The sequence below is a fragment of the Coregonus clupeaformis genome, chromosome 26, assembly GCF_020615455.1.
Source record: "Coregonus clupeaformis isolate EN_2021a chromosome 26, ASM2061545v1, whole genome shotgun sequence".
In the NCBI taxonomy this organism is placed as follows: domain Eukaryota; kingdom Metazoa; phylum Chordata; class Actinopteri; order Salmoniformes; family Salmonidae; genus Coregonus; species Coregonus clupeaformis.
In genome coordinates this window covers 7,367,597-7,393,486 of record NC_059217.1, presented here as the reverse complement: position 1 = coordinate 7,393,486, position 25,890 = coordinate 7,367,597, and the positions used below count along the sequence as shown (strand labels likewise).

General features: G+C 44.9%; 1 protein-coding gene across 1 annotated transcript; it reads left to right on the top strand.

Moving 5' to 3' along the window:
* The first annotated feature begins 1,775 nt into the window (after positions 1–1,775).
* Positions 1,776–25,128, top strand: pdgfra (platelet-derived growth factor receptor, alpha polypeptide). Its single transcript, XM_041848792.1, has 28 exons — positions 1,776–2,022; positions 5,871–5,949; positions 6,320–6,607; positions 6,721–6,984; positions 7,438–7,568; positions 8,793–8,955; positions 9,477–9,669; positions 9,784–9,899; positions 10,063–10,362; positions 10,457–10,857; positions 10,983–11,151; positions 11,296–11,485; positions 11,819–11,934; positions 12,171–12,291; positions 12,731–12,927; positions 13,609–13,703; positions 13,866–13,998; positions 14,445–14,549; positions 16,611–16,721; positions 16,980–17,133; positions 18,807–18,964; positions 19,338–19,453; positions 20,147–20,269; positions 20,450–20,561; positions 20,715–20,814; positions 21,096–21,201; positions 22,450–22,685; positions 22,911–25,128. Exons 2-28 carry the CDS (start codon positions 5,892–5,894, stop codon positions 23,050–23,052), a joined length of 4,398 nt encoding a protein of 1,465 aa, XP_041704726.1. The 5' UTR covers positions 1,776–2,022; positions 5,871–5,891; the 3' UTR covers positions 23,053–25,128.
* Positions 25,129–25,890: the final 762 nt, after the last annotated feature.

Below are 25,890 nucleotides of genomic sequence, written 5' to 3'. Positions count from 1 at the left end.
ACTGTAATGATTATGTATTAGGTAATGCTGGGACGTGTGTGTGTGTGTGTGTGTGTGTGTGTGTGTGCGTGTGGACGCACTATACTAAACAGCCCCTCTGGGTTGCGCATTAGTGCCATAGATGACTTTAAAAAAGTGGAATGTTGAATCAACATCCAAATGTAATCATATCACATCCATAGAACACCATTTTAGTTGTTTACAAACACAACGTGATAGAACTGAGTTGATGCAAGAAACATGGTAAGTGGCTTAGATGAGCCAGTTATCACGAACAACATCCTCTAGGGCCAGCTGACCTTTTACAGAGTTGGAAAAAGTAACACTTACTATAGCCACGATACTGTCTGAATCTTGATCAAAGAAAATAATAACTTAGACCAGAGAATGTCAGAAAGGGAGCTCTAGCTGGCCCATATAGGCTACACATGAAAATGTCTGAAAGCAATTGGCTGCACATGAACCCTAACACATGTAGGTATCCAACTGATTTGTGCAGCAATGCAACGGTTCGTTTTTTTTTTTTTTGTATAGCCAACTGTAATGCTTACTACAAATCACAATTCTTACTATTTTAATGGACTGACGTTTTGAATGTGTTGTTGTATAGGGTGAAAGAAAATGAGAGCCAACAGTAAGGATCTCTAGCAGTTTGAGGCACACAAATTTGACTCCTTTGTTTGGAGAAAGAGGGACACTGTTTTTTTGCGATGCTTCGTCTAAGGGAACATGTGGAAGTCATCGCCCTGAGCGGCTGGAGAGATGTGTTTCTCTGCAAGGGGAGCGCTGCAGTGCGGGCCGGGCACCGCTGGAAGTGCGGCTGAGAGAGAAGCCAGGTCAGCCGGCCTGGTCGTCTGACCTGGCTCCCCATCGCTGAGTGCAGTGAGATATAAATTCATAATGACCCTTTATCCCGCGTGGCCGTTAGGAGAGCCTCAGGTTCGGGGGTGAGGCAGGGATTCACATAATACCTTCACAGAGTCGGCAAAACGAGGCAATAGTGTGCCAAATCTGCCAACAAACAACGTAGCTATAATTTTGTTGTTTTACTTTATAAGAAATTGCGCAAAAAATTAGAATGACTGGAAGTTCTTCTATCTGAGAGTTTAATGAAGTAAATATGTGGTTGAGAGAGGGAGGGAGGGAGAGAGATTTGAGTTGTGTAGTTCATGGTGTTGGAGCGCCCCCTATGCGCAATGGAGGGTTGGACGCTCATGTTTCCAAGTTTCAGGTTTTGAAAAGTGCGGATGAGCTGTTGGCTACGCTAATGTTGGACCAAAACTCTCCTACTACAGCCTATTAGTATACTATTGTTACTATTTAATTAGATGTGTATGACTATAGCATTTATTTGACTTCTTATAAACATAGGCTATCTTAATAATATCTTAATAATTAATAAAACAATCCTGGTCACATTTGTACATTTGAAAGTGTGTTCCCTCTGCGTCTTTGAGCAATGGTGACATAGGCCTACCTTACATTCATCTATTTCAAAACATCCTTAAATGTCGCTTGATAACTCAAATGTATATTGCGTGCTTTCCTTTTAAAATAGTCTCTATACAGGATTATTGTGCATAGTTATATCTCCCCCTTTCCTACATCACTACACAGCAGAGAAATCTGACTCCCGCTCCAGTCTCACTGAGAAAACAGCTAGGACTCTTATTTTGAAAGGAACCCATGCTGGAGGCGAGGAGAGGGGGTCATTTCCTGAGAGTTATTTACTTTGAGCCAGATGATTAGTTTTTTTTGGGAAGGATGGACTGTAACGTTGAATCAATTACAGGTCGCTGTAGCTCAAGCGCATTTGTGAGGGCGGCGGAGGACGCAGACGGAGGGGCGCACATATGCTAGCTCTCAGAGTGAAGGATCGTGGCTATAGGATTACTACTACTGCAACACACTTGAGGAGAGGAGCCTTCACTGAGAGGAGCCTTCACCGGAGCGATTTTATGCTCCTGATTTAATTCTACTGGGATTTATCATCGAGACACAAAATCCAAGGGAATTTAAAAGGTTTGTATTTTAGACAAATTACCTAATCTTTTTCATTTTTGCGAACTTTTATTTACGCAAGAAGCCTATTAATTGAGATCATTTTTTACTTGCAAAAATGAAAAAGTTACTCAACTGAACCACTTTTTAGGCTAGTTGAATATGTCCTCCTTTGTAAAAATTCACAAAATAGCCTCTAGCTTTCTATTATGGCACAACATTGGGAAAACTTTTCCTGATAACAAATTATTCATCTGACCTGATCCATCCATCACACTTTGGGGGATTTCATGAGCCTAATTTCGCTACGAGGAAACATTTCACAAAACTTTTTGAAACTTTGAAGATGCATTAGCTTGCAGGGTATGTGTTACTTATGCACAATGCATTATGCTTTGAACAAGATTCAGTTTTCCGTGCAACAAATGGTCTCACCTCCGGATGCCGAGTGGAGAGATGTTGCTAACTCGCCTGGATTAAAGCGCTCAATTTCGGCCTCACTGCTGGAGGTGTCACCTCGAGAACTGAGGCTCCATTATGGGATGGTGCTGCCTGCCCTCTCATCTAATGGGAAACACATTGCAAATTGGATTTCAAGTTGTTTTCGTTTCTGCGCATGGAATGTGTGAAATTAAATGGAATATTGTGCATTGGGATTTGCTTGCTGAGATGGGAAGCAGGCTGTAGCCGATCGGATTTTAAATTAGACAGAAGAGTCATTTTGAAAAAGTAGGGTAGGGGAGACCCCATTCCTGGTTGGATGTAATTTCAGTGAGCCAGACAACAAAATGCAAATAGCCTACACGCATATTGCCACCAAGAAAGTATTCATAATTAGACTACAATTTAATGATCCACTATGTAATATGCACAACATGTGTAGCTATATTTCTTAAGATTGAAATAATTGAATTGCGCGCTGCACATATGTGAAATTAGATACAACTTTTAAAGTTTTCCATCAGTGAAACTCACTACCTTGCTTGCCTCAATGCCCCAACCACCCTCTTGATTTCGAAATGCTATCTTTAGAAATATCTCTGCTATATTCCCATGGAAATCAATTCTGCACATGTGGGATTGAATTTAACAGTTTAAGTGTGTGTGGAGGACAGTGAGCTGAACAACCCTCCCTCAGCTGTTGCTCCAAAGTGTCAAGCCCAGAACGGCGCATTTGGTAGGCTGCACATTTGTTGGGACCGTACTGTTGGTGGGGGTGAGGAAAGGAGGGGAGAGGAGAGCCAGCGGACAAGCGGTACATTTGCACACCAGGCTGGATAGGAAATTCCCTACCCCCAATGGAGCGGGTTGAAACAACGATGTGCGCAAAAGTGTCAAAGAATATTAGTTAGGATTCCCACGCGAATGTTTGTCCTACAGACTTCTCTTGTCCTAGACTTCTCTTTAGAGAGGACTCTTAATTATAGGCCCTCTCTAACTCTGGGTTTGGTTTGCCAACCATAATTAGCCAGTCCGGGATGAGACAGAGCAGACTAGCACAGTCAATGTAGCAGCAAACTGTTTTGAGACAATAGGGATTTTGATAATGGTTTAAAAATAATGTAGCCTATTTTAATCGCCCCAATGGGAGATTAGAATAATTAGTAGATCATTTAAAATAATGATCCTATAGTCACAAATTTGTTTAAAACAAAGAATAGATTAGAGTAAAACTGGTAGCCTGCATTCATGTTTGCAACGTTTTCAGCGTTGAGCGCGCGCCTTTGCTTGGAGTTGAGTCTATCTCCGATCATTTGCTGATGGAATTCAGGGTCCGAACATCACAGGTCCCGCGCGCCAGACAGACAGATAACACACAGACCAGGAGAATGTCTGTTGAGCAGAACATGACCAAAAGGCAAGCTAGATTAAACCTAGATGAGTTCTTTAACAGCGCAAAAACTTATTTTGCTCGAGTTGCTTGGTTTACAAGCCTACACTGAAAAAAATAAAGGTTCTTAAATGGTTCTTCCTCAGCTCTTAAGGTTCCTTGGAGAACTCTTGCACGATAAAGAACCTTTGACTTAAGTGTGGGGTTCTTGACGTGGCATCTACAGTTCTTCGGAATTCTAAAACTTTATTAAAATGTACTGAAGCACACAGAACATTTGCCAGTATTCACAAGTGTTGATTTGTCAGTGTAACATTCCTAGTGTTGATTCAATAATTACATTAACACTGTAAAGGGTTACATTAACATTCAGTGGTGTAAAATAAACCCAGTGTTGGTGTTAATAACCAGAGTTGCACCAAAACCACGCCCATCATTATCATATTTCCCAGCATGCTCTATTACAGGTTGATTTTTTTAGAATTGTTTGCTTCAAAATCTATGTTTTTGTATGTACATTGATTGATTCATTGATCTTATTCTACTCAAATATAAAAAGCATACATTTTTGTAAACTATTCTGATCTGTTACTTGGATTTATTGCACCCATTACTGAAATAGTTGTTTCAGTTTAGATGTTTAAGGTAGTCTCGTAATCGCATATCTAAGTCTATCCAACTCTGGCAGTCATAAAAATTCGAAATGTTGGATATCCCCACGCTGTCTGAATTACCCATCACTTTGCAAGCCAGCATAATGTGACGTGCAGGCCTGATGTGGCATCTAAATTATGAGTTTCAGGCCACTGTATTAGGGTAAAACTATGCCCTCAAAAGAAGGCCTTATGAAATATGTATTGTTTTAAATAATACAATTTTAATAACAACATATTCACTTATGATCTCACTTGGCCACGGGACTGAAACTGAATGAATGCAACAACCATCTCTCTGTCACTAGCAAACACATTCATGGGTGGTACTGGTAACTCTAAAATTCACTTGAAACGCACTCTGGGAAATATGCAAATAAGGCTTAAACCCCTACAGCAATTCCGGTTCTGGAGGGCTGAAACATTTCTGGTTTTGGATTTTTGTATGGTTCTTCAAAGAACCATCCCATTTATGGTTCTTCACAGACCCTAAAATGGTTCCCCTATGGCATCGCTCTCAAGAATCTTATTTGGTTCCCACTTGCACCTTTATTTTTAAGAGTGTATGGTGGTAACCATGTCTAGATTTTCAGTTGCAGTGAATAGGTCAAGCCTATTTGTAAATACAAACAGATTTAGGCCTATTTTAAAACTTTTGTAGTGGGTTCAATGTGTTGATTAATGCTGCTAGATTAGGCATCAATCCAATGTAAAATAGAGAAGGCCAGATTTAAACATTCAAAGCAATAAGAAGAGAAGGAGCACACAATTTCTGTAGATCTATATAGCCTAATGCACATCCAACTCAGGTTGCTGCTACTAATGTGCATTGTATGGAGAGGACAAATACAGGCTGCAAGTTTGTAGCCTACCTAGCCACAGAAATATAATATTTATTTTGAGGGGACTACATGACATGGAACAAAATAACTTTCCTGCTGGAGAAAGTACTTACAGCCAGAAGATGCCTGATGCAAGCAAAACGTGTACTATGTCGCCCCCTAGCGACTTCCGTGCCTGAATTTATTTTTTACCTTGGCGCCCCAATGCTATTCAACCAGGTCAAATGTTTTTATAAACATCTCCCAAGAACAAACAAGTGCAATCATTGCCTCAATGTGCCCTTTACAAGAACTGGCATGCCACAGTTACGACTGGAGACAGGAGAAAGCCAGTCAGTCTAAATGCTGTGCTGGAGCAGAAAAAGTCAAAGTATTGATTTTAATTCATCAAATTGCAATGTTTTCCAAAAAGGCTTAGGTAGTGGAGACAGAGGTATCTTCTACCGTAAGTCAATGTATTTTCTCTTCGCTTAGGCTGATAGTTTTGTTTTTGCAACATCTGGTGGAACCATGTTTGACCTGCCTGTATTTCTACTCTTCCAGCTGAGTTAACCATCCGTGACCATGGATGAAATGAAGACATGTCTCATCATTGGGGTTGTCTTGTTTGGGTTGTTATCAGGTAAGAAATTAATTTAAATAAGTAAAAACCTTTCTTGGTTCCTATCACCTGGGGTGTATTCATTAAACCGTTTACTCCAAACGAAAACTAGAGTTTCTATTGGACAAATTCAGGTATGTCCCTCCTCGTTTTGTTCCGTTTGCTCTGTTTGCTTCCGTTTGGTTCTTAAACAGTAAACGGTTTCTGTTGCAAGATGTAATGAATACACCCCTGGGGTGTATTCATTAGTCGGATTCCGTTGCAAAACATTTTACGTGCGCATCTAACCTGCCTTTTCCTTTTAGTTGTAGTTTTATCACTGTTAAAAACCTGTATTGTTTTGTATTGATTACCCTATGGACATTCAGTGAACTGTTGCGCTTTCCTTTAGTTACCTGCGGACTGACGCCACCGACCATTGTATCAACTGAAGATGAGTTTGTTCTCGAGCCACTCTCCGTTTTCAACATCAGTTGCACTAGTAAAAGAAACGTTGCTTGGGTCGAGCCCCTACCGGACGACACATTTGTTTTGCCTGGATATTACACGGCCACGCTCTTCATCTATAACGCTTCCGTGACACACACAGGATATTACACCTGCAAATACCAAGACAAAGAGGGCGATGAGGAGGAGGATGATGAAGACAATGAGGCAGTCATATACGTTTTTGTCCCAGGTAAATTTGGTGGAAATGGTTGTCATTTCCATGCACCATCACTTCATTCTATTTTGTTCTACATCCGATAGCTGCAGTCTTTTGATCGAACAACCTTGTTTTGCCTTGTGCAGATCCAGAGGTTCCATTCGTGCCTGAGGAGCCAGATAGCATGGTAGTTCTAGTCTATCCTGGTGAAACCATCATCCCCTGCAGGGTGTCAGACCCTCACTCCTGGGTGGTCCTAAAGAGTGCTCCCAGTGGAGTAGAGGTGGATGCTGCTTATGACAACAAGATCGGTTTCATTGGCAACCTGGACGCTGGACTGTACGTCTGTGAGACCACCGTGAACGGCGTGACAATGACCAGTGACACCTACACCGTGGAGGACAACAAACGTAAGTCCAGATGTGCATGATTTGTCTGACGACAAGTGGTTGTGCATATCACATTGGTTGTGTGTACACATGACTGTAAGACGCTTCGGATAAAAGCGTCTGCTAAGTGGCATATATTATATTATTCAAAAAAGCTGTCTTTGTTCACCACAGAGAGTGAAAGAGAGAGAGAGAGAGAGCGAGAGAGCGAGAGATGTGAGGTGATCTGACTGCATGAAAGAAATGACATCATGTCATTAGTACCGGGGGAGATTACTTCACAGGGTTGTTGTCAGACAGACAGAGAGAGTGTGATGGCATCAGCCTGCAGTGAACTTCGAGAGGGAGATGACCTCATGGCTGTCAGGGTGAACAGTTGACCATGCAGAGACCTGTGGATGACCGTATTGTCCCTGTTGACCGTATTGTTCCTGTTGACCGTATTGTTCCTCCCTCCCCTGGTGGTCTGTACAGTGATGGAAGACTTCCATGTGGAGGTGAAGGCCAGCGAGGAGACAGTGAGACTGGGGGAACCCTTCAACATCACCTGTGTGGCACCTCCAGGACTGCCCTACCAGCAGCAGTGGCTTCACCCCAGGAAACAGGCAAGGACCTTATCCCTCTCTCCATCTCTCTCTTTCTCTCTGTCTCGCAGTGTATGTCTTTCCTCCCACACCCTCCCTCTTTTCTCTACTTCCTCTCCCATGTTAGCCTCCTCTCTTACCTCCCTTTTAATATGATCTATATCTCTTTGTCGGCTATTCTCCATCGCCCTCTTTCTCTTCCCTCCTTAATATGTCTCCTTCTGTCTCTCTTTCCATCCTTTATCCCTCTTGGTGTCACTACGTCTGATTCATCTCCTCAGTCTTATTGTAGTGATAAATGGCTTGGGCTCAGGCACAGTGTGGGTCAGTGTAACATAACTCTGAGGATGGATGGGCCTTAGTGGTTAAAGGTATGTATCACTAAGTACAGCTGGATCTCAGCACCGTGTCCATTACCAGGGCTGGAGCCAAATGGTGCATCATGGTACCATAACCCCAGCTCTCTCTCAGTCAGACAGAGGGAAAGGAGTGAGACAGTTGTTTGTTAAAAACAGGTCAAATGGGTAGAAGGAAGAAGGAAGTTCAAAGGAGAGGGGCGACAGTAAATCACATGATCTCTGTGACCACTGGATGTGTAGAACAGCTATACGCCCCACCTCCTCTTAACCCCAGTGAACTTAGAATGTGCGTGGATGTGTTTGAGCATTGAGTGTAAGTTAGGTTAATGGCATGTTTATATGAGATAATGAGAGTGTGTCCATTCTTCGATATAGTCATGCATCATTTAGTTCATTTAAGTTTGTGTGCCAGTGTATATGATAGTATGGGAAGTGGATAGAGACTTTGTCTGAAGTGATAGTCTATGTGCGTGTGCACCACTGTCTTTGTGTGCACTGTGCAGTAATCCCTGCAGCACATTGTGACAGAGCGTCTGTTTTAGTGGTGGGATTACTCTAAGCCCTTTTCCAGAGACAGTTAGGGTAACAAGAACTCAAGACTTCTGACTCCTGGCTTTAGTCTCAGTTGTAATTACAGGCTTTTAAAAGCCCCGGGGTCCTGATTTATCTCCTGTGGACCAGCACGTGTTTTAACTATCAGCTCACAGACCGATAGAGAGACATACTGCTCTGATATACATAATTAAACACTAAACCTGTTAAAAGGTGGAGAAGAGCATAGAGATATTTTATTTCCTAGAGATGGGGATAGACATGTGTATGCATGTGTGCGCATGTGTGTGTCTACAGTGTATTTCATCTCCTGTCCTCTTGTTCCTCTATCTAGGCTGTGGATGCAATCCAGATGAAGCAGACTCTGCCTGATAGAGTGGTCTACACCCTCAGTATCCCAGCAGCCACCTCTCAGGACAGTGGGGTGTATGAGTGCTCCATCACCAACAGCTTCAGTGGAGAGATCAGAGCCAACATGGTGGCTGTCACTGTCTTCGGTACGCTCGCTCATCCTTATGGCCAATCAAAAACTATTCTTGGAAACATACAAGTCATGTCTATCACCAGTCAAACCATGCATTGTAGACATTTTCTCTCAAGATATTGCCTATCCTTCAACAACGTTTCTATTAATTACCAATACCATTTAGTTGTAGATGTATTAAACAGAAACTACTTGGGATTTTTTAAGATGTATTTGAATACAGCTGATACTTCTTGGTTGGAGTCTTTAAAAGTAGTCTCCTTGAATTCACATTAATGCGTAGACTTAATTCATCCTGCCTGACAGTGTCAGTATGAGGTGCTAGAGGGAAGGGGTTCTGCAGTCTCCCTACAGTAGAATCGAGGCACACCTCTGCTTTCATCATCAGCCCCAATGCTTTATGGGATGGCTTCAACAGATGTGTGCCAGACTTTCATTTCTCTTTTTCGGTTTCTGTCATCCTTCCTTCGGGGTGTCCCCCCTCTATCACTCTCTCTTTCTTCTACTTCCTATTTTTTGCACCCGTCTCTGTAGAGGAGAGCTCCTTTGTGATGTTGGACCACAGTGGGATCGGAGCGGTGGAGTTTGTCAGTATGATGGAGGAGACTGAGTTCACCATCAGTATTGAAGCCTTCCCTGCCCCTAAAGTTACCTGGCTGAAAGACGGTGTTGCCATCACTGACAACAGCTACTTCCTCACCAAGACCAGACGTCTGGGGGGCAACCAGTAAGATCATAACATCTGTATATAGCAACGCTGGTGTTTGTGTGTCTGTGTGTCTTTGGAGCTCTGTGTGTTGTGTGCTGGACTGAGCTATGTGGTTCTCTGCCCATCTCTCAGCTATCAGAGCACTCTGACTCTTCGCCAGTCATTAGAGGAGGACAGTGGGAATTACACAATCATGGTCCTCAGCAACGCTCACACTGCCCAGTTCTCCTTCACCCTCAAAGTGAAAGGTGAGAATAACCTCAAGCCAAGTGAAAATGCACTTCTACGTGTGTGAACATGCATTTATGTTTCTATGTTTTCAAATGTGTTAGCAACTGAATGCGTCAGTGTGTGTGTATTATCGCAGTATCATCCTAAATCTGACAATATGTCTGCCTGTGTGTCTTCCAGACTCAGGCCCAGTACTGTTCCAGCCAGCCTCAGCGCCAGTGCTGTTTCCCCAGAGAGAGGAGATGATTGCTCCCCTCCACACCCCCTTCACCCTGACCTGCAGGGGCGAGGCCGAGCTGGCCTGGGACACGCCTGTCTACCTATCAGAGCAGACCGAGGAGGACAACAGCGGCCTGTTCATCACCACGGTTACAGTAGAGAACGCGACAGCAGGACACACTGGCTTCTACACCTGCTTCTACAAAGGAGGGAACTCCACTGAGGAGGGAGAGGAAAGCAGCATCTACATATATGTGCCAGGTATAGGGAAGACAGCACTGTGGTGTTGGAGTTAAATCTGTGTTAGCAATTTCAATGATTGGAAACTTACCATGCCATCTTCTCACTTCCTCAGATCCAGAGGTGCCCTTCGTGCCCTTGCTGGTGCCCTTTGGCAACCACGTCCTGAATGGTCTCGATGAGATGGAGATCCAGTGTCGCGTGTCGGACCCCAGTGCCAATGTGACTCTGGTCAACGCTGATACCCAGCAGGCCGTGCCCATGGCAGTCTACGACAGCAAGAGGGGCGCTGTGGGCTTCTTCAGCGCAGGAACCTATGTCTGTAAGGCCCTCGTCAACGGAGAGGAGCACCTCAGTGAGGAGTACATTGTCCACGGCTGGGCAAGGGGGTCGGAGTTGCGTGTGGAGCTAAAGGCCCAGGAGACAGCCCTCTTGGTGGGAGACACCATCACTGTCATTTGTGTGGCCCGGGGGTCTGAGATACTGGAAGACCACTGGAAGTACCCTGGAAAACTGGTAAACAAAAGCACATACATAATTATTATTCTCTTACTGGAGAGCATGTTCATTGATTGATTTTAAAATGCATTTGTTTGTTTGATTATAAATGGGTCTAACTTGTGTGTGTTTGTGTGTGTCAGGCGGACCGTGGCTTGAAGTCAGTGCGTGAGAATAAGAGAGACCAGGAGATCCAGTACACCCTGACTGTCCCCCAGGCCTCAGCCAAAGACAGTGGCATCTACGTCTGCTCCATCACTGACATCATCAGCAACAAGAACCAGACCAAGAAGCTGGCCATCACTGTCTATGGTACGTTTGTGTCACTGTTTATTAACCTAATAACAAGGCAATAATGTTGGTTTATCATCTTCCTTGAACTGGTAGATTGCTCTAACTACCTGTCACCTTTACATATTCTATTAATGTTTATATCTCCATTTTCTGTCCTGATAGAGAGGCCATTCGTGTCACTGCGCCCTGCGTTCAGTTCCCAGGAGTCAACAAACCTGGATGAGGTCAGACAGTTCAGGGCCGACATCGACTCCTTCCCCAGCGCTCAGGTCACATGGCTCAAAGATGGCCTCCCTCTCAACGATGTGGCGGCTGAGATAACCACCAGCCTCCAGCAGGTCAGCGAGACCAGGTGAGAAAGACTTCCTTTGACACCCCTCAACAACACCTACACTCATTGGCTAATAACATGTTCTGGTCAGCAAGACCAGGTGAGACTTCCTCTGACATTACTCAACACTGACTGAAGAGATATGATATACCACGTCCTGCACACTACACTCTGTGGCTAATAACAGGTTCCCAGTTCACCTAGGATGTTTAGATGTCTATTATTAAGGTCTGGTGTTGTTGTGCGATGTTAGTGGAACTAGTCTCTTGTGACAGACTTAACAGCGTGCTCATGAGATTTGGTTCTGGGTGCCAAGATTAGAGTGTAACCATACATGTTGTTTGGACTCTGTAGGTACCAGAGTGTTCTGACCCTTATCCGGGCCAAAGAGGAGGACAGTGGGAACTACACCATCAGAGTGCAGAACGGGAACCTGACCCACAGCCACAACTTCAGCCTGCAGGTCAAAGGTGAAGCAGAGGAATGCTCCAACCCCTCAATTTGGATTTACCTTTAACTTACTGACTAACAGGACTCCCATACTCCCTGACACTCTTTCTTTGACCCACCTCTCTCTCTCTCTCTCTCTCTCTCTCTCTCTCTCTCTCTCTCTCTCTCTCTCTCTCTCTCTCTCTCTCTCTCTCTCTCTCTCTCTCTCTCTCTCTGTATTGTGGTCTGACCCCGTGTTCCCTCTCTCTGTGTCCAGTGCCTGCAGTCATTGTGGACCTGATGGACCTCCACCATGGCTCAGGCCAGTCTGTAGTGTGTATCGCTGGAGGCATGCCCACTCCTATGGTGGAGTGGTTCATCTGCAAGAACATCAAACAGTAAGGGCACACTCTCACGACCCCACCTTCTTCCTCTTCATCTCTCCATTCTATAAATTCACATACACCTACTGTACATTGTTCACCTCTACCTGGCGGCTTCATATGCTACTATGCCCAATGGGACAATTTCATGGTATCATTTGGTCTCATATATTTATCCTTCCTTCCTTCCTTCCTTCCTTCCTTCCTTCCTTCCTTTTTTCCTTCCTTCCTTCCTTCCTTCCTTCCTTCCTTCCTTCCTTCCTTCCTTCCTTCCTTCCTTCCTTCCTTCCTTCCTTCCTTCCTTCCTTCCTTCCTTCCTTCCTTCCTTCCTTCCTTCCTTCCTTCCTTCCTTCCTTCCTTCCTTCCTTCCTTCCTTCCTTCCTTCCTTCCTTCCTTCCTTCCTTCCTTCCTTCCTTCCTTTCGTACTTCCTTCCTTCCTTCCTACCCTGTCCAGCTGTACCAATGACTCGTCTCAGTGGGTGCCCCTGCCTACCAACAACACAGAGATCACTGTGGAAGTGCACATCGACCAGGACAACCAGCTGGAGAGTAAGGTGATCTTTGGGCATCTGGAGAACACCCTGGCCGTTCGCTGCCTGGCCAGGAACGAGATGACCGCCGTCAGCAGGGAGGTCAAGCTGGTGTCACAAGGTGAGACATACACAAAGTCACACTTACCTCTTCCTTCAGTTAAACAACAAACATGGTTGGCAGAGTATGGTGAATAGATTTACAGTATCTTAGATTGCCATTTTGCCTGCAGTATATTTTCTTCCTGCTATAGTCTCCTCTTTAACTAGCTAGTTCCTTCCTGTGGTTGCTTCCCTTTGTGACACTTGAAGTGTGATAGGCATTGAAGAGACTGTGCTAGGCGGTCAGTGTTGAGGCAGCTGTCTGGTAAAGCTATCTGTGGTGGGGCAGTGTATCCCAGACTGTCATTGGGCAGCTGTGTGTTAGCCTGGGAGACTTTTACTGTGAAAAGTAAATCCCCAGTAGTTTAGGCCATTTGGCCCCTCCAGCTGTGCCCCCCTCCCCAACCCCGCTCCTCTCCTTAATCCCTTCAGCACACCTTTTGGTCCTGATAATCTGAGGCCCCACTGGCTTGGCTAATTGGGTGTGAGGCTCCATGCTGAACTATACAATTTAAATAGGGTATTTGTATTGCCATGTTCAAGTTCTTCATATTTGACCTCATTTGGGGGTTTTCAGATAATTTATCAAACTAACATTCCCATATTGACTTACATTGACTTCTCCATATTATTTTCTCTCTGTGGCATTCTCCATGTTGTGCTCTCCATCTCATGTGTGTGTGGTGGTTCTCCTGAACAGGCCCTCACTCAGAGCTGACTGTAGCTGCTGCTGCCCTGGTGCTGCTGGTCTTTGTCATCATCTCACTCATTGTCCTGGTCATTATCTGGAAACAGGTACAGCAGATCATCAATGCCCCTCACGCAAGCACAAACCCACCCACTCACTCACTCACAGACTCATTCTCTCATTGACTCATTAAATCACTCAACTACACTTTAACAAGTGTCCTAGAGCCTTAGGTATTGATCTGTTTTGCTATGTCCTCTGTCCTACAGAAGCCTCGCTATGAGATCCGTTGGAGGGTGATAGAGTCAGTGAGCCCTGATGGCCATGAGTACATCTACGTGGACCCCATGCAGCTACCCTATGACTCCAGATGGGAGTTCTCTCGCGATGGCCTCGTACTGGGTGAGAGCCGACTGCACTGCTTCCTCTCTCTGTGGTCTTACTGTGGTCATGTTCTTGTCAGAGTGTCACATCACCATGGTCGGGTGGTCAGAGTGTCATAGCACCATGGTCTGGTGGTCGTGTTCTGGTCAGGCTGTGGTCTGGATGTCTCCCTCTGGTCTTTGAAGTGAAGATGTGATAAGGCCATCTGGCCTGGCAGACAGGGGAGGCTAGGACGCGCTGCCTGGGTTTGGGTTATGACTCACTGATCAAAGGGAAACTCAACCACTGGGGACCTGGGGAAGTCACTGATGAGAGGGCAGAGGCAGACATGTGTGTTCGTGTGTTTGTGTCTGTGTGTGTGTGTGTGTGTTTGTGTGTGTGTTTGTTTGCTTGCCTGTCTATGTTTGTGTATTTGTTTACCCTCCATGTTAACTGATCGTGTGCCATGTCTGGTGTGTCCGCAGGACGTATCCTGGGCTCTGGGGCGTTTGGGAAGGTGGTGGAGGGAACAGCATACGGACTCAGCCGCTCCCAGCCCGTCATGAAGGTGGCCGTGAAGATGCTGAAACGTGAGTTGACCACAGACAGCTGTAAAGACAGCTACAGTGAGGGAAAAAAAGTATTTGATCCCCTGCTGATTTTCTATGTTTGCCCACTGACAAAGACATGATCAGTCTATAATTTTAATGGTAGATATATTTGAACAGTGAGAGAAAAAATAACAACAAAAAAATCCAGAAAAACGCATGTCAAAAATGTTATAAATTGATAAGTAATTAGTATTTGACCTCTCTGCAAAACATGACTTAGTACTTGGTGGCAAAACCCTTTTTGGCAATCACAGAGGTCAGACGTTTCTTGTAGTTGGCTACCAGGTTTGCACACATCTCAGGAGGGATTTTGTTCCAGTCTTCTTTGCAGATCTTCTCCAAGTCATTAAGGTTTGAGGCTGACGTTTGGCAACTCGAACCAGCTCCCTCCACAGATTTTCTATGGGATTAAGGTCTGGAAACTGGCTAGGCCACTCCAGGACCTTAATGTGCTTCTTCTTAAGCCACTCCTTTGTTGCCTTGGCCGTGTGCTTTGGGTCATTGTCATGCTGGAATACCCATCCACTACCCATTTTCAATGCCCTGGCTGAGGGAAGGAGGTTCTCACCCAAGATTTGACGGTACATGGCCCGTCCATCGTCCCTTTGATGCGGTGAAGTTGTCCTGTCCCCTTAGCAGAAAAACACCCCCAAAGCATAATGTTTCCACTTCCATGTTTGACGGTGGGGATGGTGTTCTTGGGGTCATAGGCAGCATTCCTCCTCCTCCAAACACGGCGAGTTGAGTTGATGCCAAAGAGCTTGATTTTGGTCTCATCTGACCACAACACTTTCACCCAGTTCTCCTCTGAATCATTCAAAACTTCAGACGGCCCTGTATATGTGCTTTCCTGAGCAGGGGGACCTTGCGGGCGCTGCAGGATGTCAGTCCTTCACGGCGTAGTGTGTTACCAATTGTTTTCTTGGTGACTATGGTCCCAGCTGCCTTGAGATCATTGACAAGATCCTCCCGTGTAGTTCTGGGCTGATTCCTCACCGTCCTCATGATCATTGCAACTCCACGAGGTGAGATCTTGCATGGAGCCCCAGGCCGAGGGAGATTGACAGTTCTTTTGTGTTTCTTCCATTTGCGAATAATCGCACCAACTGTAGTCACCTTCTCACCAAGCTGCTTGGCGATGGTCTTGTAGCCCATTCCAGCCTTGTGTAGGTCTACAATCTTGTCCCTGACATCCTTGGAGAGCTCTTTGGTCTTTGCCATGGTGGAGAGTTTGGAATCTGATTGATTGATTGCTTCTGTGGACAGGTGTCTTTTATACAGGTAACAAACTGAGATTAGAAGCACTCCCTTTAAGAGTGTGCTCCTAATCTCAGCTCGTTACCTGTATAAAAGACACCTGGGAGCCAGAAATCTTTCTGATTGAGAGGGGGTCAAATACTTATTTCCCTCATTAAAATGCAAATCAATTTATAACATGCGTTTTTCTGGATTTTGTTGTTGTTATTCTGTCTCTCACTGTTCAAATAAACCTACCATTAAAATTATAGACTGATAGTCTCTTTGTCAGTAGGCAAACGTACAAAATCAGGAGGGGATCAAATACTTTTTCCCTCACTGTATAGAGACAGCTATAGAGAGGACCATTAATTCCTGTGGAGATTGCCTGGAGAGAGCTGTGTGCTTGAACACAATCAGTCAGTCACAGCAATACCTTAAGGCTCAGACACAACGGTAGCATTTGCCGGCCGAGAGTACTTGCCACCACTGAACAGAGTGCCGGCCGTAATTTGTAAACTGAGTGCAAACCGAATCTACACGTAGAATCACATGAAAATGTTGTCAGTCAGACGTCCATCAGCGGGTGATCCCTAAAACACACCATGCCGAACGAACGGCAGGTGAACGGCAGATCAACATTCGGTGCGGTGTGTGCTCCCTTACGTTGTGATTGATGAAACAATGGCAGTCATTGATGAATGTTGTAGATGTTGATGGATTGATTGATTGTGTGTGATGGACTGATACTTGCGGTGTGATTGATTGAAGGTTGAGTGATTGTTTGTCTGTTTCTCGTTGCAGCCACGGCCCGCTCCAGTGAGAAACAGGCACTGATGTCAGAGCTGAAGATCATGACTCACTTGGGCCCTCACCTCAACATTGTCAACCTGCTGGGGGCCTGCACCAAGTCAGGTGACTACACACGCACGAATGAACGCACACACACATGCTTATAGGCACGCATGCACACGCACACACACAGTTTTGACAGCCAAGAAGGGAAGTTGCCATTCCTCTCTGAGCCGATGGTGGATATGGTATTTTAATAGGATTTTTATGAGTGTAAAGGCTTGCCCTCTTGACGTTGCTTTTAGCCTTTACGAGCCTCTGATAAGATTAGCCAGCAGACTGACGCCTGTGTCTCTATCTCTTTACTCTGTTCCCATGCAGGCCCCACCTACATCATCACCGAGTACTGCTTCTATGGAGACCTTGTCAACTACCTGCACAAGAACAGAGAGAACTTCATCAGCCTTCACCCAGAGAAGACCAAGAAAGACTTGGACATCTTTGGCATCAACCCTGCAGATGAGAGCAGCAGGAGGTAAAGAGACATCCCAGCTAGTACATTTGGTTCATTGGAAGTTGTGAGAACCTATGTTTTTGGTTTCGCATTGGTTCTGGGAACAAACTCATACGTTTCCTGACCGGTAAAACTGAACGTTTTTTAAACGTTCTGAGAAAGGAAGTGAACATTTTGCCAGTTCTGGGAATGTAGATTTGTAGGTTGCAGGGAAGTTCTGAGATCATTTTACTGTGGTTCCCTGAAAGTTTTCCTGGGAGGTTTTATTAACGTTCTGAGAATGGAAATGATAGGTTATTTGAATGTAATTAAATAATGTTCTGAGCACATGTTTCAATAAGACTTAATAACCCTGCTAGCTTAGGTTAACTGTTTTGAACAGATAAGACACATGGAAATGAATTTGCTTAGGTATTAATCATGGAAACACATAATTTTTTTTTATTGTGGCACAGAGTCAGTGAGATTCAAACCTATGATCTTCTGTTTTCTATCCATGGAATTAGTCACTGCGCCACCAGGATGGAGCAAGCATGCCATTTTTTTACTCATACAAAGCTGTTCATTTTAGTCTATTCAAACAGATCCCATTTCAAAGGAAACAAGCACTCATTAAGATTAGGTGAGCCCAATTAGTGGGCGCGGTCAACACACCTGAACACACTTAATAAGATAGAGGATAGAGAGCGTCTTGTTGACGCTGAGAATGGAATGTATATGTTTTAAATAACACTCTTAGAATATTCTTTGAACGTTACTAATGTTTTCTTGTGGTTTTTATGGAACGTTTTCTTAATGTTCAGAGAACATGACTTTAAATATAACCATGAGGAAACCTGCAGAAAACATTATGTGGAAGTACTGAAATTCTCACAGAAGAACATTGTTTCTTAACGTTCTCTGAAAAATTTGAGAACTTCACTTTAAATAGAACCATGAGGAAACCTGTAGGAAACGTTATGCTGAAGTACTGAAATTCCCACCTACGAAACGTATGGTTCTCAGAACGTTATGTGCTAGCTGGGTATCCTGCCATTCCCAGAAGGTTGTATGCAAAATAACAATAGGACAACCACGCTCTCAACCAAGCTCTAAGAATCAAATGGTTCTCAGAACATTATGTGCTAGCTGGGCTATAGGATCAGCTCTGAAAACATACACACATGGGTGCACACTCACACACAGGCCAGGAAACACACACACACACAGACGCACACACAGACACAGACACCCCTCAGTTGCTCCTCTACCCCACTCAGTCATTCTGTCTCATTGACGCAGCACTTTACTGCACTCGCTCAGAAACATAACGTAACCCTACCCCAGGCATCCTCATGGCTGAGGGGGTCGTCTGGCGTCTTCCACTAATTAAATCTGTGTCTGAAGTGGTGCTCGGCTTTCAGGCTAATCACATTACTCTTGTTTGGTACCTGTTAATGGTCTCTGTCCAGCTCCTCTCTGTTTGCTGATCTGTGTTGACGGATGACTCACAATGACCACATTTCAGAGTGTGACCACACCATGATTTAATCTCAACCACCCTGACCATCAACCACACCCTCCATATAGGGAACCTCAGGACATACAGTACACTGGGCCTTCTTAGAGAACCAATGGCGACTCTAACATGGTTGTTGTTTGTCTCTTCCCAACCTCCCCTCCTCCTACCTCTCTCCCTCCTCGTCTCCATGCAGCTATGTGATCCTGTCCTTTGAGAGTGGTAAAGGGGACTACATGGACATGAAGCAAGCAGACACCACACAGTATGTGCCCATGCTGGAGATGAGTGACACCTCCAAGTACTCCGACATCCAGAGGTCCGAGTATAACCACCCGCCATCACAGAAGGGTGGTGAGTACACAGTCTGACAGCCTTGTTCTCTTCCCTTTCGCTCTTCTGCTCTTCATCTAACTCTCCTTCCCCTCTCGCTGTGTGGCTTGGCTGCGTTGGCTGAAGTGCAGGGTTTAAGTCAGTGCTGGTTGGGTTGAAGGGTCCACCCTTCTCAGCATGTAGGCCTGCCTGAGCCGGCCTGTAATCATATAGAGCGGGTAGTTGTACCACACATAATAATGCACGGTTCTCCCTGCCATTAGGAAAAACCAGGTTACAGCAACCAGTTCTATATTTACATGCACATAAACATACAAACACACACTTTATTCACTCACTCATAGACAGACTGAAGCTAAATGTGTTTGTGTGTCTGTGTGTTTTCCTGATCCAGATAATGAGATGGACAACATGCTGTCAGGGGATGGTAACGAGGGCCTCAGCACCACAGACCTGCTCAGCTTCACCTACCAGGTGGCCAGAGGCATGGAGTTCCTATCCTCTAAGAACGTGAGTGACCAAGGGCTGGGAATGACTGTAGATTAGAGGGACTGGTAACATGATGTCAGTTCAGTGCAGTGGGCTGGGAATGATGTCAGACAAAACAATAGCTACCCAACAGACAGGTGGCGATATCAACTAGAGACACAGAGGTGAGCCTAGGATGCCATAGCCATCTTTGAATGGCCTGACTTAGCAACTAAGGAAGGAAGTGGTGGCGACATGTTTCCATTGGCTTAGCAGAAGCTGGTGCCACTGGCAAGCTGGTTCTGTCCTCTCTGTTGGTACACAGCAGGGAGTGAGTCGGTTGCCACGTCAACCCTGTACATTTCAGGGGTAACCACGGTAATGATGGGAGGCAGGTTGTGGGCTGCTGTTGTGCTTGATGACAGCTGTGAAAGCCAAGAGGTTGGCTAAATCAGGGTGATAAGGCTGAGCTCACTGCTCAGGAGACAGGACAGGTCTTTATATAGAACACCCAGTAGGCTGGATTACACTGGGTACAAAACAGCTATAAGCTCCTCATACAGCCTCCTAGTTATTATCCTTGAATATACTCTGGGCAGGAGTGGTCAGTCAAGGCTTGTTGACATAAAGCCACCTGTAAATCACAAGGAGGGAAGAGAGAATAAAAGGAAAGGAAGATTGTCAAAATGTTTTCTTTGAATTGAGATGAATGAAATGCTGAATTTTGCGGTGTAGTGTGTACATCGGGATCTGGCTGCCAGGAATGTCCTGCTCTCTCAGGGGAAGATAGTAAAGATCTGTGACTTTGGCCTGGCCAGAGACATCGTGCACGACAACAACTACGTCTCCAAAGGCAGCGTGAGTATTTCTCTAGGACCATACTGGCTGTTTGTGTACCCTGATGAGCATAGACATGTATCTGTGAAGGTGGCTTGTCCCCTGCTTGTTCATGTTAGCACTCCATTATGGTCCACTATTGTACTGTCCGTTATATGAGTGCAGTGTGTTTGATCCATCTGCGCTATGTGTTGACCACAGACCTTCCTGCCAGTGAAGTGGATGGCTCCTGAGAGTATCTTTGACAACATGTACACCACCCTCAGTGATGTCTGGTCCTACGGCATCCTCCTCTGGGAGATCTTCTCTCTAGGTGAAGCTCAGCTGACCCCTAACCTGTTTCAGTGACACATTAACAGCAGCATGTTAGGGAGACGGCTGACTCCAGATCAGTGTGTAGATACAGTGTGTTGACAGTGATACTGGTGTTTGCTGGTGTACTGATGGCAGTGTGTTTGTGTTAAAGGTGGCACCCCATACCCAGGGATGGTAGTGGACTCCAGCTTCTACAACAAGATCAAGAGTGGCTACAGGATGGCCAAACCTGAGCATGCCCCCACTGATGTGTATGTACATATATATTTATATAATAATAATTATACATTGTGTTGTGTACATTATTATGCTGAAACATTTGCCAAAACACTTTTTGAAACACTTGATTAGATAACATGAAAATACTATGGAAGGCTATGTACTACTGCTGTAAAAGTCTAACGCACAGTACTAAACTGTGATGTACAATGCCATGACATGACTCGAACTAAACTAAATTATAGCATGCCGTTCCTCCCTGCACTGTTTGTCTTGTTCTCTCTGTTTAACTAGTGTGTTTTCCCTCCTCCAGGTATGAGATGATGATGAAGTGTTGGAATAGTGAGCCTGAGAAGAGGCCTTCCTTCTTCAGCCTGAGTGAGAGCGTGGCCTCACTGCTGCCGTCCGGCTACAAGAGGGTGGGTGTCTCTACAGTATGACCTCTGACCTAACGGCCTCTCCCAGGTTTCCTCACACTTGCTTTCTAATCTCCCTCTCTCTTTCATTCCTGACCCTGACCTCCGACGTTTGGATGTACTCTTCCCTCTTATAATTTATTTTCCTTTCTATCAGTCTCACCCCCCTTTTACCTTACCTGACCTATCCTATTTTTCACTAGGAGCGGAGTAAGTGCTTCAACCATCCTCTTCCTCCTCCCCTTAGCCTTGGGGCATGTTATAGTTCTACAATACTAGTAAAGTGTAGAAGTTCATCTAAAACCAGGCTCACAAACTCCAACCACTTCCCCCCAACTGTGCCAGTGGAGTGTGTTTCTGTGGGCTCTGCCAGTGGAGTGTGTTTCTGTGGGCTCTGCCAGTTGAGTGTGTTTCTGTGGGCTCTGCCAGTGGAGTGTGTTTCTGTGGGCTCTGCCAGTTGAGTGTGTTTCTGTGGGCTCTGCCAGTTGAGTGTGTTTCTGTGCGCTCTGCCAGTTGAGTGTGTTTCTGTGCGCTCTGCCAGTTGAGTGTGTTTCTGAGTGTGTTTCTGTGGGCGCTGTGTATTTCCGTTGTGTTAAAGCCCAGCCCTGGCGGTGATTAGAATGCTAATGCTCCAGCTGGTGGTCAGAGTGGCCAGCCCTAACCACAGTAGTGATGCTGCAACAGCAGCCCCAGCACCCAGGTCCCAGGTCTCGCCTCCGTCCACCGGCTAGGCTAACCATAATGAGCCTATTAAACAGCACGCCACACATGGCACATCAAACCTCCTCCTCCCCCCACAACTCTGCTTTAATGGCCCGGGAGAGTGGAGGAGCTGGCTCCCATTTTAGCACCTCGGATTGGGGTTGGCTGGGCTAGGGTGGGGTGGGAAATGTGGTTCACTATGTGGGTCTCACCACCAGGCTAACATACTGACTGAGTGAGAACACACATACCAATGACTGCTGGTTGAACTGATTTAACTGGTTCAAGTGTTATATCAGTTTTAGGATTCATCAGATTTATGAGTTTTGTGAATGCAGCTGTTTTGGAGGTATTGTATGGGACATACCAGAGCACTAAATAACTCTGATTAGTACAGGCCAATAGTATTTCCTTTACAAGCACAGTGCTCTTGGCTTTAGAAACAGTTAGCCATATAGCAACGTTTTCTGCATGGTACTGTAGACATTCTGCTCCAATGCTACTAGATAGGTTGATGTTCATTGTGCCCTCTCTTTCTTTGTTGTGCAGTGCTTCGAAAGGGTGAACCATGAGTTCCTGAAGAGTGACCACCCAGCAGTGACCAGGGTCCAGGTGGAGAATGACGACGCCTACATTGGGATCACCTATAAGAACCAGGGCAAGTCGAAAGATAGGGAGAGTGGCTTCGATGAGCAGCGCCTCAGCTCTGACAGTGGTTACATCATCCCCCTCCCTGACCTGGACCCTCTGTCTGATGACGAGTACTGCAAGAGGAACCGCCACAGGTAGGCTACCACCTCAATCTCAGACATGTCTATCCTAATTTCAAACTCTTATATGTGATATGTAATAACACTGTTTTACACCATAACATGAGCTGGTCCTGTTAAGCAAATCCAGCAAATGAGATACCCCTCTTATTTAACTCATGGTCACTCCTGTATACTATACCCCATCCACTCACATTAGCTGTTCAGTAACACTAACCTGCTCCTCTCTGTCCTGTGTAGCTCGCAGACGTCTGAGGAGAGTGCCATAGAGACAGGCTCCAGCTCCACACTGACCAAGAGAGAAGGAGAGACCCTGGAGGACATTACCCTGTTGGATGAGATGTGTCTGGACTCAGAGCTGGTGGAGGACAGCTTTCTGTGACAGGCCTGGAGAAGCCTAAAGCCTGCCAAAGAGAGGGGGATAGTGGGGGGAAACACACCTGAACATAGACTCTCAAACCACCCACTCGTCCTCGCCACCCCCCTATCTCAAACCCTCCTCATCCCCTGCCCCACACATCTCCACTCCTATCAGGAGGACAGAGCAAAACCACTTCACTGCTTGGATGAGTCTGTCTGTGGCCAGTTCATGGTATGCCTGCTGTTCCCTCTTCAGAAAGCGCCCCCTGTGGGGCTGGAGGGACATGCATGGATAGATGGATAGTTGGGACACTGAGGACTCGCCACTATCCTGTGGTTACTGAGTCTCTATGGAACGTTAGTGTTGGATGGGACTAAGTGCACATGAGGAGAACATGGAGGAAGATTGTTTTTTATATAAATGTATAGAACCTTATTCTAATGGGCATTCTGAACAGCAACATAAGCAAGGATGGATGGAGGGATCAGAATGGATCAGGCGTGAAAATCAAAGACCCAGAATGAAGAGCAGTTTATCTCAGCCATGCAGAACCACTACAGACAGACCCACTATTTAAACCACATCACACCTGTGCCAGCAAACAGACCAGTATGAGGCCAGCTACACAACAGACAGCTTTACTTCACAACTCACCTACCTGCAGCATATGTTCTATAACTACAGTATATCTGATGCTGGCACAATCAGTAGCAATACTTTGATTAAAAAGCACAAAATCTGGACTATGTATATGTTTTTATATGCGATCATATGTTGTCAATAGCTAAATAAGTGCAGCAGTTCAAATGTATTTTTTTTTACTTTTTATCACACATATATATAAATATGTATAATTTTTTTATACTGGGTTGAGGAAGGTGATGATATGGGTTTTAAATGAATAACACAACTATCATAACTTGTCTTGTAAATTGGATTCAGCTTTGTGACATTACCACTCTCTAAAGACAAGATGTGTACACTAATAAACTCACTGTGTTGTCTCCTGTCACTTGCATAGGTATGTTTAGGAAAGGCCTCAGTCTGATTGTAATGTAAATAGTGGTCGAGTGTTTTTATATATGAGAGAAGAACTGGAGGTAACATGGCATTATTATAGGCATCTTCTTATGTGTAGCTCTGTTTGAAACCTGTGAAACCCATCTTTCAACACTAGAATCCATAGAACATAATCTGTTACATATTGGAATCTGTAACTTGTGTAAATTATAAAATGGACATTTGTTTATTCAAATTGTAAAATGAACTCATGCTAAGTATGAGTGACATTGAACCTGGGCCAAAGTACATGTATGTGCATTAGTACAGCATGCAAGAATATTTGTTGTTTTTAAGCTTTGAGCTTCTGCCATTGTAATAATAGTAATGAATTTATGTTAATAATAAATGAAGAGTATTATTCACTGCAGATAAAGGAAGAGAACCAGAGAGAAAAACACCCTAGCCATCTGATTTGACACTTTGACAGCTCTCATGCTTCTCAAAGCCAAGGAGCTGGAAGATGTTCATTTTCCAAATCAGAGAGGACGTTATGCATGTGTTGTTGTGATTGGTAGCAGTGATTTAGTTGATGTGTTATCTACAGCCATTTTGCTGTCCTGTACAGAGACAAAAGTACAGGTGTTGTATCAATGTAAAATACACTAGTTTACTACACATAATGTGATGTCATCATCATACATCATTATGTGAATGTTTAATGTTTAATCCTGCAGTATTTCCTACCAGCTGTCCTTCACTGCCTTTGTCTGTCTCTACTGTCGACTGTGATGTTCTCTGCGATCACATTAAAACTGTTGCACTTTTTTGTATTTTCCTTGTATTTGATGTGCGAAATGATTGGGCTTTTTGCTGAGAGAAGGGCTTGGTTTGGCTCTGGAAGGTTTCCTCTCTATGGCAACAGCGTTGTGAATGTGGAGTGGAAGAAGTGGGGGAAAGAGAGGTATGAAGTATAATCCATGGTACAGTATCTGTAATTATAGGTAGTTATCCACAATACCCGGAAGTTATCCTCATGTTTCATTATGCATTATGTACATTCAGATGATTTATATTTCAATAAATGATTTAATAGTGTCTCTTGTTTGGAAATCTGTTTCATTTTCTTTCTTTCTTTCTTTCTTTCTTTCTTTCTTTCTTTCTTTCTTTCTTTCTTTCTTTCTTTCTTTCTTTCTTTCTTTCTTTCTTTGTATATGTTTGACACACACACACACACACACACACACACACCATTCTCCATGATAAAAACTGGTCAAACTAAACAAGACCTTTTTATAGAGGGGTATGTATAGTTATGGTTTGGTAGGTAAGAGAAGGGGTCAAGGGTTAGTTTACCTGGCTGGCGTCACTTCCGATTTTGTAACGGCTAGCGGCCAGTTGTGCAATTTCTTTCTAACTCAGAAACCGATAAGTGGTCGAGGAGAGCGTCAATTCGTTAGTAGGCGAACGGAGGAGTATGCTTGCCTCATCGTGACCTACTTTGAGAGAAGATGCACAAGAGTATGTTGTTTTCTCGAAAACAGTCTGGGGGCTTCTCGAGTGGCGCAATGTTCTAAGGCACTGTGCCACTAGAGATCCTAGTTCGAGTCCAGGCTCTGGACGCGGTGCACAATTGGCCCAGCGTCGTCCAGGTTAGGGGAGGGCACTAGTGACTCCTATTGCGGGCCGGGCGCAGTGCACGCTGACACGGTCGCCAGGTGTACAGTGTTTCCTCTGACACATTGGTGCGGCTGGCGTCTGGGTTAAGCGGGCATTGTGACAAAAAGCAGTGCGGCTTGGCTGGGTTGTGTTTCGGAGGATGCACGGCTCTCGACCTTCGCCTCTCCCGAGTCCGTATGG

What these genes read in the sequence shown, in the direction of transcription:
- pdgfra (XM_041848792.1), top strand. Translation starts at nt 5,892, where the DNA reads ATGGATGAAATGAAGACATGTCTCATCATTGGGGTTGTCTTGTTTGGG. An exon ending in CATATACGTTTTTGTCCCAG is followed by an intron (nt 6,608 to 6,720) that starts GTAAATTTGGTG and finishes TGCCTTGTGCAG; the next exon opens with ATCCAGAGGTTCCATTCGTG. An exon ending in GGCTTCACCCCAGGAAACAG is followed by an intron (nt 7,569 to 8,792) that starts GCAAGGACCTTA and finishes TCCTCTATCTAG; the next exon opens with GCTGTGGATGCAATCCAGAT.